Here is a 17,411-nt window from a genome sequence, read left to right as displayed (position 1 = left end):
GGGAAGGAATCAGGGGAGATCAAAACAAATCAAGGTTATGGTAACTCTGCACCTTTTAGAAGAAAAATATTGCTTACTGGAGACGAGTTTAATAGAAGACGAGAGAAGGGATTGTGTTACCATTGTAATGAAAAATTTGGTCCGGGCCACAGATGTAAAAAGACTCTTCAGATATTGATAGTCAGTGAAGATGAAAGGAAGCAAGTGGAACCAGCGGTGACAGAAATTTTGGAAACCGAAGGAGAAGGAGAACAGATACTCACAGAAGCTCAACTACTCTCTGCACATGTCTCCCTCAAATCATTGTTAGGTTGGACAAATCCTCGATCGATCAAGCTCACAGGTGAACTGCATGGGAAGGAGATTACAGTCTTAATCGACAGTGGCGCTTCACACAATTTTTTATGCACAAGATTGGTGGATGCATATCACTTCCGAAGTGACCCATCCATCTTGTTTGAAGTTACATTGGGCAATGGAGAAGTGGACAAGGGTCATGGACTGTGTGTGGGAATTACATACTCGCTCCAAGGCATCGAAATTACTAGTGACTTCTTACCTTTTAAATTGGGAGGTATTGACATGATATTAGGGATGGCATGGCTATGTTCACTAGGATGGACTCACATCCATTGGGAGCGGCACATATTGAAGTTCAAGAGGGTGAAGAAGAAGTAACTTTGAAAGGGGATCAAAACTTGTCAAAGTCAGATATGAACATAAAGTCAGCTGACAAAGAGTTAAAGAAAAGCCAGCTGGTGATGATCGAGCTATATCAATTAAACCAAGGCACAACCATGCAGCAGTCACACCACGGGGAAGTACTCACTGAGACGCTAAAGCAAAAATTTCCAAAGGTCTTTACTCCATTGGCGAGGCTACCACCTGTAAGAGCAAGTGACCATGCAATCGAGCTCTTACCACATGCTCAACCGGTGAATATCAGACCCTATAAATATTCATATATACAGGAGGATGAGATTGAAAAGTTGGTAAGTGAACTTCTCAAGTTAGAATTCATCAGACCCTCACATAGCGCTTTTGCCAGTCCAGTACTTCTGGTTAAGAAGAAAGATGCAGGATGGAGATTTTGTGTTGATTATAGAGCTTTAAACAAAATCACAGTACCAAATCGTTATCCAATTCCAGTGGTGGAGGAACTCTTGGATGAATTACATGGAGCAACAATATTTTCAAAGCTTGATTTAAAATCAGGCTATCACCAGATAAGGATGAAGGAAGAGGATGTTCATAAAACCGCTTTTAAAACCCATGAAGGGCATTATGAGTTCAGGGTAATGCCGTTTGGCCTAACTAATGCACCGGCCACGTTTCAATCCCTTATGAATGATATCTTCCGTCCTTATCTCAGACAGTTCCTACTTATATTTTTTGATGATCTCTTGATATACAGCCAGTCATTGCAAGATCACGAGGAACATGTGAAGGAGGTGTTTGGCGTTCTTGATAAGAATGATCTCCATGTCAATCCAAAGAAGTGTCAGATGGCATGTGAACAGCTGGAATTCTTGGGGCATTGGATCTCTCTTCAGGGTGTTACAGCAGACAAGGTGAAAGTTGATGCTATGTTGTCTTGGCCAGTTCCACAGACCCTTAAACAATTACGTGGATTTTTAGGCTTAACAGGCTATTACCGTCAATTTGTCAAGGATTACTCATTGAAGGCTGCGCCTCTCACCGCATTACTTAAAAAAGACGCATTTGTGTGGAATGATGAAGCACAATTGGCATTCGACAATCTGAAGCAAGACATGAGTTCTACCCCAGTGTTGGCTTTACCGAATTTCAGCATTCCTTTCGTGATAGAAACCGACGCATCTGGCATAGGTGTGGGAGCCGTACTTTTGCAAAATGGGAGACCCATTGCTTATTACAGCCAGACCTTACCTAAGACGAGTCAGGTGAAGTCAGCGTATGAAAGGGAACTAATGGCAATAGTATTATCAGTGCAGAAATGGCGACATTACTTAATACATATGCCTTTCACCATTCGTACCGACCAATACAGTCTAAAATACTTGTTGTGCCAGAAGCAAGTCCAAGAACCCTACAGCAAGTGGGCTTATAAATTACTTGGTTACAATTTTGAGATTGAATACAAACCGGGGAGGAGCAATACAGTTGCAGATGCCTTATCCAGAGCCCCATTATTATCAGAACTTCAAGAATTAAAAGTATCAAGACCACAATTACTAGACCACAAGCAGATTGCACAGGAGATCAGTCGTGATCCCAAGCTCCAGAAATTAATGGAGGAGCTGCAACTCAGTCCTACTTCCCATCCCAAGTTTAAATTGCATAATGGAACTCTTTTTTATAAGGGGAGACTGGTGCTTTCAGAAAATTCCTCCTTACTTCCGAATATACTTCACACCTATCATGATTCAGCGCCGGGAGGGCATACGGGATTTAAAAGAACATATAAAAGAGTTACTCAAGATTTGTACTGGCCACGCATGAAACAGTGCATCCAACTTCATGTTAGCCAATGCCACACATGCCAAGTCAACAAAATATCCTCCTTGTCTCCAGCTGGGCTTCTTCAGCCCTTCCCATTCCAGAGAATATTTGGGAAGAGATCTCCATGGATTTTATTGAAGGTCTCCCGACCTCCCAAGGATTTAATTGCATCATGGTAATAGTGGACCGCATGAGTAAATTTAGTCACTTCATACCCTTGAAGCACCTGTTCACAGCTACTGTGGTCGCGGAACATTTCGTGAAGGAAATTGTGCGACTACATGGAGTACTTCTATCCATTGTCTCAGATAGAGACAAAGTGTTCACCAGTACATTTTGGAAAGAATTATTTCGACTCCAAGGAACAACATTACGTATGAGTTCTTCATACCATCCGCAGACAGATGGCCAAACCAAAGTAGTAAACAGATGTTTGGAAGCATACGTGCGTTATTTTTCATCTGAAAAACCAAGATCATGGTTGAAATGGTTGCATTGGGCTGAGTATTCATATAACACTGCTTTTCATTCTTCGATTCAGATGACTCCGTTTAAGGCAGTATATGGTCGAGATCCACCAAAACTGTTACACTATGGCTCTCCACCTTCACCTATTGAGTCTGTAGACACCATGCTAAGGGAACGGGACGAGATTCTAAGTAAACTGAGGCATCATTTACTTGCTGCACAATCCAAAATGAAGCAAAAAGCGGATAACCACAGAAGAGATTTGCAGTTGAATGTGGGTGATAGAGTTTATCTGAGATTACGACCCTACAGAATGAAGTCGTTGGCTAAGAGAACAAATGAGAAATTATCTCCCAAGTATTTTGGTCCATTCCAGGTACTACAAAGAGTGGATCCAGTTGCTTATAAGTTGGAACTGCCGGAGGGATGCTCACTGCACCCAGTATTTCATATATCTAAACTTCGTAAAGCCATTGGGACAGATCAGATAGCTCAGGTGATTCCCCCGACATTGACGGATAATCTGGAGTGGCCATTGTACCCAACAGAGGCGATTTCGGCCAGGAAGTGGAACGGAAGAGTGGAAATTTTGATTAGATGGGAAGGGCTGCCAATCGAAGATGCTTCATGGGAACCACTTTCCACAATGAGAATGCAATTTCCAGACTTCCACCTTGGGGACAAGGTGATAGTGGATGAGGGGGGAAATGATATGATTCCAATAAAAGTATATGAGAGAAGGAAGCGTAAAGGAGAAAAAGGGGGACTAGAAGTGGTCACTGGTCCAGGTCGAGCTGACCTGGCATAATAACCGCCAGTCTTTACTGGTAGTTAGTTAGGAAATAAAGAAGACTATAAATAAAGGAGGAGGAGGAGATCAAGGCATCCGACTTTAGACTTTCTTGGAGCACATGGGAGCTGGGATTCAGGCTGCATTCAGCTGGAGGAATTTGAGCAAGGCGGAGCTATCGAGAAGGTGGGAGACGGAGACGGAGACGGCGACTACGGGCATTCGCTTGAAAGGCTGAGTAGAGCGAAAACCCCATTGTAAGTGACTCTATCTTCTGGAATTTCTACCAAATTCGATACACGAACGTATCATATACACTGACTCTGATTTTTCTGGCTCGCAGATTGGTCATAAATCTACCAGTGGTTTCTATTCCTTTTTATGCAGCAACCTAGTCACCTGGCACAGCAAGAAGCAAAAAGCTGTCTCCCTCTCCAGCACTCAAGGTGAGTTTCATGCATTGGTCAAAGGGGTCTGTGACACTCTACAGATTCATAATCTCCTTCAAGAATTGGCATTGCCTCTCGACCAACCTGCTACGCTTCTCTATGACAATAAGGCTGCACTCAATCTCGCTCATGACCCGGTTCACCATGAACAGAACAAACACACGGGCCTGCACCGCCACTTTATCAAGCAACAATTACAGCAACACATTCTTCAAATTCACTATATTCCATCAAAGCACCATGTGGCTGATCTTCTCACCAAGGGGCTGACCAATATTCAACATGATTATCTTGTGCCCAATCTAGGAATGGATGGTGAAGACAAGAAGAAAGAACAATTCTTGATACTCAAACAAAGAGATTACAAGGGGTATAATAGGGAGCCCTAATGGGCTAATAATAGAAAGGGCCCTTAATGGGCTAATAATAGAAAGGAGCTAATAATAGAAAGAAGAAAAGAAAAGGAAAGGAGACAATAATGTCAACACTCCCCCTCAAGCTGGAGCGTGGATGTTTCCACACCCAGCTTGGAACAGAGCTCCTCAAACTGAGGGGCATGAAGCCCTTTGGTGAAGATGTCTGCAAGCTGTTCAGCTGACGGAACATATGGCGTGCAGAAATTTCCCGACTCAAGCTTCTCTTTAATGAAATGTCGATCGATCTCAATGTGTTTTGTACGATCATGCTGGACGGGATCATGAGCAATGCTGATAGCCGATTTGTTGTCACAGAACAGCTGAACAGGGGAAGAAACCGGACACCTTAGTTCACGAAGCAGTTGGGTAATCCAAAGTGCTTCACAAAGACCATGCGCAAGGGCACGGAACTCCGCTTCAGCACTTGATCGAGAGACCACTTTCTGTTTCTTACTCCTCCAAGTAATAAGATTGCCTCCCAAGAAGGTGCAGTACCCAGAGGTCGACCGACGATCAACCACAGATCCTGCATAATCGGCATCAGTGTAGACTTCTAGACGCAGACCACTGTGACGATTTAAACATTAATCCACGCCAATGGTGCCCTTCAAGAAACGGAGGAGGCGATGGGTAGCATGAAGATGACTCATTCGAGGGTTCTGCATAAACTGACTTAGAACACCCACTGTATATGCAATGTCGGGACGGGTGTGGGTGAGCTAGAGCAGTTTGCCCACAAGTCTTCGATATTGTCCGGGCTCAGCCGGATCTTCATTCTCATCCGCACCAAGTCGATGACTCACATCAATCGGTGTCGAAATAGGCTTGGAGTCTTCCTTTCCCAGCTCGCAAAGAAGATCCACTGTATATTTCCGCTGACAGATGAAAATCCCACTCGAAGAATAAGCCACCTCAATACCAAGAAAATATCGTAATGGGCCAAGATGACGTATGGCAAAGTCCGACGACAGATACATAGCCAGCTGAGTAATGGACTCCGTATCATCACCCGTGATGATAATGTCATCCACGTACACGAGAAGAATAGCCACTCCCCCGGACGTGGAATGACGGTAGAAAAGCGTGTGATCTCCATTACACTGACGGTATCCCCGGTTCTTCATGGCCATGGTGAAACGGCCAAACCAAGCACGAGGAGATTGCTTCAAACCGTACAGCGCTTTCTTCAGGCGACAAACAACTGAACTCGGAGTAGACGGCACTAAGGAGGCATATCCAGGAGGTAAGGCCATATAGATCTCCTCAGTCAAATCACCATGAAGAAAAGCATTCTTGACATCATATTGCTGCAATATCCAGCCCCGATCGGCGGCAAGAGCCAAGAGAATCCGGACAGTGTTCATCTTGGCCACAGGGGCAAATGTTTCCTGATAATCAATGCCATATTGTTGGGTGAACCCTTGCGCCACAACACGTGCCTTGTGCCTTTCAATAGAGCCGTCGGAATTGTGCTTTACAGCATAAACCCAACGACTGCCAACCAAGTGCTTGCCCGGCGGTAGTGGAATCAGATCCCATGTGTCATTTAGGGCAAGTGCTTGTAGCTCCTCCTCCATTGCCCGACGCCAATGAGGAAGAGAGAGGGCTACGTCCACCGTCTTTGGAAGGGAGATAGTGTCAAGGGAGGTGAGAAGAGCGTGGTAGGATGGGGAAAGACGATGAGATGAGATGGATGCGGCTAATGGATACAATGGAGAAGGATGAGGGCAAGACACAAGTGCTAATGAAGGATTTTCAAGAGGAGTGGATGAGGAGGATGAGGGAACTTCAGGGGTAGGAGGAACACGAGGCTTGCGACGAGCAAGAGTGATACCATAGCGTTTTTCTGGCGGGCAACGGCGTATAGGTAAAGGGGCACAACATAGTGGGATAGAGGGATCCGATGGGGACTCTGCAGGAGGGTTCGATGAAGCAGAGGATGGATCTTTAGTAAGGACAGGTGGATTTGGGATTGGTGCAGGCAGAGGATCAGAGGACAAGGTGTTCATGGGAATATCAGATGGAGGCTCTTCGAGAGGAACAGGCAAGGAAGGACTTGGGACTGGTGACGAGGGAGATGAGTTAGGAAGAATAAGAAATTCAAGGGGATCTGATTGAGGTGGTAAAGAAGGAGAAGGTGGAGAAGAAGAGGGGTAATACGGAGTGAATTCGTCAAAGGTAGCATCCTTGGTGACAATAAATCGACGAGAGGGTGGATGATAACATCGATAACCCTTTTGAGTAGAAGCATAGCCGACGAAGACACATTGGATGGCCCGAGGATCAAGCTTGTCACGACCAAGATGGTGGTTAGGAGCAAAGCAAACGCACCCAAAGACACGAGGGGTAAGATTGGTTCGGAGAGAAATGTTGGGGAAGGAATGCTGGAGACAATCAATGGGAGTAGAGTAGTTAAGTACGCGAGACGGAAGACGGTTGAGAAGATGAATGGCAGTTAGGACAGCTTCAGCCCAAAAATACTTTGGCACATGCATGTGAAATAAGAGGCTCCGAGCCATTTCAAAAATGTGACGAAATTTTCGTTCTGCAACTCCATTTTGCTGGGGGGTGTAAGGACATGTGGTTTCATGGATGATGCCTTTTTCTTGGAAGAAAGTACTTAACGTGGAATTGACATAGTCTCGGGCATTGTCGGAGCGGAAGCGACGAATAGAAGTGCAGAATTGAGTTTGAATGAGAGAGTAGAACTGAGGAATAACAAGGGAGATCTCTGATTTATTTTTCAAGAGATAGGCCCACGTGAAACGAGTAGCGTCATCAATGAATATACATAACCACCGAGCACCGGACGTGCTATGAACAGGGGAGGGTCCCCACACGTCGGTGTGAACGAGAGCAAAAGGAGTCAAATGGGAAGAAGAAATGGGATACGTGAAATGCGATGATGTTTAGCAATTCGACAAGCATCACAAACAAAGCGGTCCACAGAGTGGCCTTGGAAAAGTTTTGGAAATAAACGATAAAGAGTAGCAAAGGATGGATGGCCGAGGCGTCGATGGAGAAGCCACAAACGCTCATGAGACGCCGAAAGGGGAACTGCAGCGGCAGCAACAGCGAGGGGAGACAAGGGAGATCGAACAAGATAGAGACCCTCATGCTCCTCAGCAATGGAAATCGTCCTCCCCGACACCTTATCACGATAAAAACAGGTATTCAGAGTGAATGTAAGATCTTGGTTCAGATCACGAACAAGGCGGGATAAAGAAAGAAGATGATGAGCAAGCCGTGGAACATGAAGGACTTTAGTGAGGTTCGTCGAAGGAGAGAGACACGACCAATCCCAGCCACAGTGAGAAGATCACCGGAAGCTGTTTTAACTTTGGAGGAGCCGGAAACGGGTTCATAGGTCACAAAAGCTCTAGGATTGGGTGTCATGTGGGCAGTGGCACCAGAGTCAAGAAGCCAAGTGGATGATGATGACGACGGAGATGGTGAAGGAGGAGGAGAAGGAATGGTGGACATACCCGCGCTAGCTAGAGAGCACGAGCCCACGACTGGAGGGTCAAGCAATCGCCGAAGACGTTCCACTTCTTCAGGTGTAAAGCCGGGAAGAGAAGCACTCGCCGAAGACGCTCCACTTGGAAGAAGACCATAGGACAGAGGCACTTGACCAGGCATCGGTACTTGGTTGACAGAAGGTGCAACCGTAGCGAGATTGCTCTGTTGTGTTCGCTTCCGTTGAAGCTTAAAGCACGTCTCCTTGGGTGACCCCGCTTTGCAGTAATTGCAGAAAAGGGAAGGATCACCTTTGGAGGATTCCTCAGTCCGAGTAGATGGACCACGAGACGAAGCTCCTGCTCCAGTCGATGTGGTCGTCACCGAGGAGCGCGTGGAGGAAGACGAATGTGCTACAAGTGCAAAAGCCGGGGTCTGGGACTGCTGAAAGCGAGATACTTCAATTCTCGCGCTGCGAAGCGCATCCTTGAAGGAAAGCTCTTTCTCCCGGTGTATAAGCTGAGCCCGTACCGCTTCATATTCCGGGTTAAGTCCTATAAGGAACTGAAAAACCCGAAGTTGAAGAGTGTACTTGCGATCCACCGAGTGATCAATCTCATTCCACAGAGAAATGAGTTCTGTGCTGTACTCCATGATCGTCCTGTCTCCTTGACGCAGATTGGCGGCCCGATGCACTAGCTCATACAGTGTGGCAATATTATTTTTCTTGGAGTGGCTGTCAAGGGCCACTTCCCACACGACCCAGGCAGACTCAAGAGACAGAAATTCACCCTTGATACTCGGTGAAATACTATCCAAAAGCCATCGATGGACCACCCCTTCAACGTCTAGCCAGTCATAGTACTTGGAGTCTGTCTTGGAAGGCCCTTCTTCAAGTAAATGACGCATCAGTCGTCCCTTGAGAGTAATCTGGACATATTGCTGCCACTGAAGAAGGTTAAAGCCGGTGAACATCCCATCTGGAGGCATCCGAGGCAGAGAAAACGGTCCAGGTGAAGCGGACCAATTCCCCGACTCAAGAGGTGCCTCCGAATCATTTGACGTTTGACCCACACTGGGTGGCGTCGATGCTGGCGTCGATGCTGGCGTCACACCGGAAACCGATACAGGCTCCGTCATCTTGATCACAGAATGAAGTGTCGCATGACGAGCACACGGCTGCAGGAACGCCCGCGGCTATTGGCTGCGTGCGCGGCTGAAGAGTCGAGGAGGGAGCGCGGCCGCGACCGAGAGGAGAGCGCGCGGTCGAGAGGGAAGCGTACGCTGCCGAGAGAGAAGCACAGCCGAGGAGGGAGCGCGGTGCGGGAAGCCGGAAATGTGGCCGGAAAGAAGCTGCGCCGCCAGGAGCAGGTACCCAACCGGAAGGAGAAGGAGCTCAAGATCGTGGCGAATGTAGAAACGCCAGAGATCAGAGCTACGGTCGAGCCCAGGAACCCAGATTAGGGTAAGGGTTAGGGCTCTGATACCATGAAGACAAGAAGAAAGAACAATTCTTGATACTCAAACAAAGAGATTACAAGGGGTTTTATAGGGAGCCCTAATGGGCTAATAATAGAAAGGGCCCTTAATGGGCTAATAATAGAAAGGAGCTAATAATAGAAAGAAGAAAAGAAAAGGAAAGGAGACAATAATGTCAACAGATGGTATCTCCAGATTGGAGAGAGGTGTTAAGCCATAGCACGTGACACTCCATACCTTAAGTCGAAACTAGCCATTAAAACAGCTGTTGAAATTTATATGCACACACATGAGCATTAATGGAATAGAACCTAGGTTGTTCTGGTTCTCCCCTTTTATTTCCCGCCTCTATATCAGCTCCCCCTCCACGCACCCTAATAAGTACTCTCTCAGCACTGAAGCTCACAAGCAATTCTTGGCAGATCCAAAAGTTGTCAACATTCACAAGCTCTAAATTTGGTATAACAAGGAAAAAAAAAATACCTGATGACAGTCTTTTGAGGTGCCGAGTCATGCTCCCAAAACCACCAAAAGAAACTGGAGATTGTATCCCACTAGCATCACCAATCTGCTTGAAAAAAAGGGCAAGCGAAAAAACTCTGTGATGTCTTTTAAGAAAGAAATCTGATAGTTTCAGTGTACAGGCACCTGTATCACACGATTGAATGCTGCTGGCACAGGGCTGAATAGGCAGACCAATCCAAGTAAGATGATACAATAGGCCGCAGAAAAGAGCAAAAGAATTAATGAAAATCAGTTAGTTAAAAAATGATGGGAAATGTGACAGTGAAGTACATTTTCTAGACAATGTTAACCTGAAAGCATTAATGACTGATCAAGAAAACAGGAAGGCAAGTAAAGAACTAATGCATTTTCCACATCTAGAGTCCTAAAGGAATAAAGAGGCAGTTAACCAATGGAAATGCTGATTAACTCCAAAGATATAAAGGGTTCTCCCTCGTCTGCCTTTTGGTCTTCACCTTCTCAATTCTTAACTTTACGAAGTATTTCGATCCTTCTAGGAAAAGTTAGCTGCATTCATATCTTTGCTTCTGTTCTGCAAGAGATGACATAAATAAAACAGGTATAGACGACAGTGTTTGAGATTATGCTTCTATTGGATTGGGCAACACATCTGCATACCCTACCCTCTAGAGCTGTATTCTACTTGCACTTAGCCCTTCGCATGGCAATATTGATTTTCTGGTCTGCAAGTGCACTCCACATATTGCATGACAATGAGGATGAGATTATTTATTCCTATCTTCTTTTATAACAACCCTTTCCCCACGCATCCAATATGGATGAGGAAGCTATTTCTGGATATCTGCCGGCTTGCATCCTCTTTTTTCTTGCATCTAATGGAAACTGTACATTACATTCCAGCGCCAAAGATTACTTTGAACCAGCCAACGGCATTTCCTCTTTCAATATATTGGAGAATGTGTTGACCTCCAGTTTCATGCAACTACTGGTTTGGGAAAGTTATAAAACAGTGTGCCTATGGATGTGTACCAACCTAATCCACCATAATGCACAATAATCACAATATTCTATTTGCAGTTACTTTGGACCAGAGCCAAGAGGCAGAGAAATCTGATCAAAGATGCCTTGTCAATGTGATCATGGAATGGGCTCCGGGATGACAAGAGGAGAGGGATTGTGGGCAAATACTTAAGGGAGTGGGGTGCCACGGTGGTGTGCATGCAGAAGATGATGTTGGAGGATTGTGGAGTAGGGGACTGGCGTGGGGTTGGAGGGAGTTTGCTGGAGGGTTTCATTTCGGTGAATGCAATTGGGCGATCAAGGGGGGTGGTGGTTGCTTGGAACGAGGCGATCTTAAAGGAGGAGGCATGGCGTGGTCAATTCACAGTGGCAGTAAGGCTGACAAGGAATGATGGTCTGGGGGTCGTCATAGCTTCAGTTAATGGACCAGTGAACGCTAGTCTGAGGAAGGGGCTATGGTTGGAGCTGGCGGAATTTGTGGATAAGTTTCGAGGGATGCCACTGTTGATTAGGGGGGATTTTAATGTGACCCTGGGGGCCTATGATAGGCTTAATGGAGGGGGGGGCGTGACCAGGGGTCGGAGGAGTTTTGGGCGTTTTTGGCGGCAGCAGGGTTGCAGGAGATGGGGCCAATTGACTGTTGCTTCACATGGAGGAGTTCGGGAAGAGCGGCTTCTAAGTCTCGGCTGGATAGGTTCTTATGCTCAGTTGAGTTGATGGAGAGGTTCCCGGGTTCAGATGTAAGAGCCTTGTCTAGGCCTATATTAGACCATACACCGATCATGTGGCAGTCTCATGAGGGCCATGGACGGACCACATATTTTAAAATTGACAAGTCATGGCTAGGAGAAGGGGGTTTCAAAGAGGAGATAAAGGGCATATGGCAGACACATTCGGAGCAGGAGCCAGGGGCGAGCAGATTGGCAACTCGCATAGATGGGTTGAGAGATCACTTGAAAAGCTACAGAAGGAGGATAAGGGAGGCGAGATGTAGAGTGAGAATCGAGGCCCTCACAAGGATTAGAGAACTGGATGAGGAGGAGGACAATCGGACATTAATGGTTGAGGAGATTCCGGAGCGAAAAAGGTGGAGATGTGTGGTGGCAGAGGATAGGAAGGAGGAAATGGATTGGAGACAAAGGTCCCGGCAGCTATGGTTAAAGGAGGGGTATGCCAACACGAGATTTTTCCACCTTGTAGCAAATGGACGACGGAGAGTGAATCAGATCTTATCAGTAAAGGTCGGATCGCAAAGGTTTACCGGGAAGAAGGCAGTGGGTCGAGCAATGGCGGAGCACTTTCGGTCGATGTCATGGCGGGGGGTCCGAACAGTTGGAGGTGGATGGGCCAACGGGCGTCTCAGTTAACCCAAGGGCAGGAGATGATCTGGTGCTTCCTTTTGATATGGAGGAGGTTCGGACAGCTATGGCTGGGCTGAATGGCGAAAGCGCCCCAAGACCGGACGGCATACCGGAGTTCTTCTACAAGGAGTTCTGGAGTGAGATCAAAGAGGATGTGATGGCCACATTAGGGGAGCTCAGAAACCCTCAAGCAAAAATGGAAAGGATAAATAAATCCTTCTAATTTTTAATACCGAAGCGGCAAGGAGCAGAAAATGTAGGCGATTACCGGCCCATATCGTTATCCAACTCCATATATCTTATTGTTGCAAAGGTACTGGCTAATCGATTACAAGGGGTGCTTGGGCACTTGGTTGAGCCATTTCAGTCTGCTTTTGTTCCGGGGAGACAGCTTGTTGACTGTGCAGTCCTAGCAGGGGAGATTATTGCTTCGTGGAAGAAGAATGGGACCAAGGGGTTCATGTGGAAGGTAGATTTTGCGAAGGGATATGATTCTTTGGATTGGCGGTTCCTATGGGCAGCGTTACGAAGGAGGGGTTTCCCCGAGGAATGGATCAAATGGGTGAAGTGATGCGTGACGTCTCAGTCGTTTGCCGTGTTTGTAAATGGACGCCCAGAAGGGGGGTGGATCAGACCACAGAGAGGGATCAGACAAGGGTGTCCACTAGCACCCATGCTTTTTGTTCTGGCAGCTGATGTACTAGCCATAAGTACATCCTTGGTATGTGGAAGGGGTTGTATTAGAGGTTTTCAGAGACCGAGCCAGCCACTGGGCATCCCTCTGTTACAGTATGCCGATGATACACTGTTCTTCATCGAGGGATCAGTAGAAGCCAAGAATTTGGCAGCACTCTTACGGATGTTCGCAGATTGTTCCGGACTGCACACCAACAGAGGAAAATCAGAATTTGTGGGTTTCGGTCTATCGACGGAGGAGGAGACCCACTGTGCCAGTGCCCTTGAAACGCCAGTGGGTTCACTGCCTTTGAGATACTTGGGGCTACCCCTATCCGTTGGTAACCTACAACAAGCAGACTGGCAACCAGTGGTGGAGAAGGTGGAGAGACGTTTGGAGGGATGGAAGCAGAGAATTCTGTCGCGAGGGGGGAGACTAGTGCTGTTGCGATCGGCATTATCAGCAATACCAACTTTTTATTTATCCGTGTTTAAAATTCCGGTGGGTGTTGAGAAACGCCTGAGCGAGATCATGCGGAAATTCTTTTGGAAGGGGGCAAATGCAGGGGAAGGATGTGCCATGGCGCTGGTTTCATGGAATGACATCAGCACATCAACTAAACAGGGTGGACTTGGGGTACCTGACCTAAATACACTGAATGTGGCGCTACTAACGAAATGGGTTAGACGGATCACGGGACCGGAGGATGACTTGATTAAGGATGTTGTGAGGGACAGATACGGCTCCACTTTGGGTTGGGAGAAGTTGATGTGCAATGTGAGGGGGGAGTCGGCTTTTTGGAGAGGGATGAGGAAGGTGTTTCCCTTGGTCAGGGAGTTTTTCCGGGCCCAATTGGGGAATGGCGCCGGATTTAGGTTTTGGATGGACAATTGGACGTCGCATGGACGATTCCGTGATCGGCTCCCTCGCTTATATTCCCTAGCCCATACCGGCATGCTTTGGTGGAAGAGTGTTGGAATGGAGTGTGGTGTCCAACTTTTGCCGGCCATATTATCTAGTCAGCGGGTGGTGCAGGATTTTTCAAGCCTTCAGCAAACACTGAGCAACTGGAGGCCAATGAGGGGGATGACAGATGGGTGGGTATGGGCATCGCGTCCGCTCTCCAGCCGAGGAGTTTACCAGAGTTTGAGACCACACCACCATGAGGACCCAACCATTTTAGGGGCATGTCACTCAATTTGGAGGCAAAAGATTCCCCTAAAGGTTAGGGTGTTTGCATGGCTGCTCACCAGGAAGCGGACAATGAACTGCATGAGACGGCGAAGGTTCTTTCCGACTGAATCTTCACTATGCCTTGTGTGTACGGAGGAGGAAGAGGAGTGCGAGCACCTTTTTTTCCAATGTCGGCTTGCTCGGGCGCTATGGGCTAGCCAGGGCCTAGCAGAGATTACGTCGAGCTCGCACTTATGGGCCACACTGCCGCGGCACCAGCATGGGATTGACAAGGAGCGGGGGATGAGATTCTGATAGACGCTATTCTAAGAAATATGGCAGGAGGAGGTTAAGATCTGGTCAACGGACAGTTGACCAGCGTAAGTGACCCCCCCCCAGCGGGACCTATAAATAAAGGGGCACACTCAGGTATGAGGATTGTCTTTTCTTGGCAAGAAGTGGTTACAGTTAGCTGGGGAGGAGCTACGATCGAGCTGCCCCGAGGTACGACGTGGGGGAAGGGGTCCGGCCTTCGAGGAGGGGACCGCCGAGATTCACGAAGGAGCTCGCCAGGGAGGAGAGCCGTCTCGATCAATTCCAGTCTATTTCACCATCTCTCTATATTGTGTCATCAAGAACTACAGTGCTACATTTGGATATCAATATTCACCGCATTGGATTCTTTCTTGATACGATGCTGTATCAGATTCGCGGTGCTTTGGGCGATATGGTCCTACCGCAAGGAGATCGTATTCATGGGGCCAACAATGTCGGTGGAAAAGGCTATAAATGATGTGGAGATACTGGTATTGGTTTGGTCCTGGATGAGGTGCTGGGTATGGGGGGAAGGATGGGCCATATGTTTCTTGGCCTAGACCCCTCCACGTCCACGTGTACGGAGGGTCACCAAGTTGGGTGATCTTCTTTATTGTTCAAAAAAAAAAAAATAAGATGCCTTGTCAATGCTTGACATTAGATGAGAGAAAAACGATTGATGCAGATTACTGATACGATCCCCATTCTATTGATACGTTTTGTCATGTTAGCCAACTGAGGGCATTTTTGTCATTTGGCCCATGTGTATTTCCCTCAAATTGGTCAGCCCTCCATTTAGGAGGCATCCAAGAAGAATGAAGTTAAAAATCACATGTCTCTCCTCTCAATGTCTACCTCACCTTGATCCCTCTCTCTACAATCTGTGTCCCTCGTGATCTTCTGTACCTCACCGCATCTTCAAGCAGCTCGTTCCTGGTTTATCCCTGTTTCCTTCATTCAACCTCTTGATCATTCATGTTCTACTCTCTGACCCAGGGACATTTCAGGATTTTTGAAGACGAAAACTGCTCAATAAGCTTCACTATAGATTTCCCTACGTCAATATATCCTCGGTCTGCAACACACACACACACACAATGTAGAATATATATATATATATATATATATATATATATATATATATATATATATCAGTGCTCTTTTCCATCCACTGTTATCAGGGTTGTCCACACTGACAACACAGGAAAAGCTTAGTTCATTTATTTCTAGAATTAGACTTACTGAATTTTGTAGACGTAGAAACACATACCTGTCACGATATGTGGGGAAAATGCCAAAAATAACTCTCAAGACTTCCAGCTCTTCAAGGTTCACCTCCTATGCAACGAAATGCATGGGTCATATTTTTTTACAACAGCAAAGGAAATCTTCTTTAACTTAAGCAACATGTGACAATCGTTTCAGTGTTAGGTGAAAAACAGAAAAATATTCTATTGAGAGGAAGCAACAGCGAATAGCTTTTGGTTAGGCACCGTTCTCTAAGTGGCACTGAACTTTCTTTCAAATATAATTAGCTTCACCTGTTTCAGACAGTTTCCCTATTTTGTGACCATCACTAATCTTTCAATTTTACAATTTACACGTACGAGACTTTACTTTATGATCTGTGCTATATCAATCAAGAATGATACTGATAGGAAATTTCCAGAGTAAAATTATTTTTTTATCTGGCGAAAATTTTGATCTACATAAAATTGAAAATATATTTGATCTACAATTCTGGATTTTTCGGCGAACTAGGTAAGAGGAAATGAACTCTAAGAATTGTATCATTTGCCACTGAATCCTGGATGTTTTGTTTTTTGAAAAAGTGATTTAAGGCGGTCACCCGACAAAGCAGCAAGAACCCAAACTGGATCCTGGATGTTAACTTCCACTGCATACCTGGTATTTTGGCATAAGATTCCAGTATTCTTCTAATAAATTCTCCAGTCCAGGAGAGCCTTGTTGGGGGTCCATATAGCTGAACATATAAGTTGTACGATCTGTGGAACCAGAACCAGCTGGAAACGCCTGCAGATCACTTCACGCCATTACAATTGACCTTAAGGTACAAAAATAGTAGAAACTAATGGATTAATAAAAAATCTCAAACAAACATGATAGAAAATGCCCTGAATTCTAAAGCAGACTAAAGACCAGTCCAAAGAGAAATCATGCACTGAAATTTTCCCTATATATAAATAGGGTACACCATTTTACCTCCCAAAAGTACTGCACGTTTGAGTCATTGACCGTTCTCACAGTTGAACTACTGAAGATTACATCACTTGTGGTATTATGCTTGAAACCACGGCAGCACGAACCAACGACAATGCAAATACCATCTGGCTTTTTCCCCCGTCTAATCTACAGAGTGAGAAATCATTAAGTATAGGGGCAAGGAAGTGACATAAATATTGTATTGCAGAATATCGAGCCTTGACAAAGCAAGAGAAAAGTGAAATGGAAACCAAAAGCCAACACTCGGAAGTTAATGTTTCTATGATACCACACAGAGGATGTATTTGATACAAGCCAAATCAGGAAATAGAAACGTAAAAGGCAGGTGGAATTGCTCGTTTAGATCCTTTCTAAAAATAGAGAGGCTTGATATATTAATGAAGCGGGTGCACCCTCAAGAGATTACGTTTTTGGTTTTTGGAAACTTGGAGTTCAGTTGACCAGTCGAGGAGATCCTCCATGACTGAAGGGAGGACCGATCCGGTTCTTCTCCAAGCGGGCGACCTGCTGATTAAGCCACGTCTGGAGTCTATTCCCTTTTGGTTATTTTATCTTCTACTGGTCTGTTCCCGTTGTTCTCACTTTTCTGGGTCAACG

The 17,411-nt window shown here is 46.1% G+C and overlaps 1 protein-coding gene across 1 annotated transcript in view; it reads right to left on the bottom strand.

The window, feature by feature from the left end:
- LOC144709927 (Lycopene beta/epsilon cyclase protein) overlaps positions 1–17,411 on the bottom strand; it is a 46,117-nt gene that overhangs the window by 12,471 nt on the left and 16,235 nt on the right. Inside the window, exons 8-12 of the mRNA XM_078583606.1 lie at positions 16,794–16,940; positions 16,476–16,604; positions 15,841–15,908; positions 10,188–10,221; positions 10,023–10,107 (exon numbers count right to left, since the gene is read on the bottom strand). Of these exons, the coding sequence (XP_078439732.1) occupies positions 10,023–10,107; positions 10,188–10,221; positions 15,841–15,908; positions 16,476–16,604; positions 16,794–16,940 (463 nt within the window). The remainder of the gene's footprint in view (positions 1–10,022; positions 10,108–10,187; positions 10,222–15,840; positions 15,909–16,475; positions 16,605–16,793; positions 16,941–17,411) is intronic.

Source organism: Wolffia australiana, chromosome 11 (genome assembly GCF_029677425.1).
Source record: "Wolffia australiana isolate 7733 chromosome 11, ASM2967742v1".
NCBI lineage: Eukaryota > Viridiplantae > Streptophyta > Magnoliopsida > Alismatales > Araceae > Wolffia > Wolffia australiana.
Note: the sequence above shows the minus strand (reverse complement) of the source record. Positions and strands in the feature narration are given on the sequence as shown.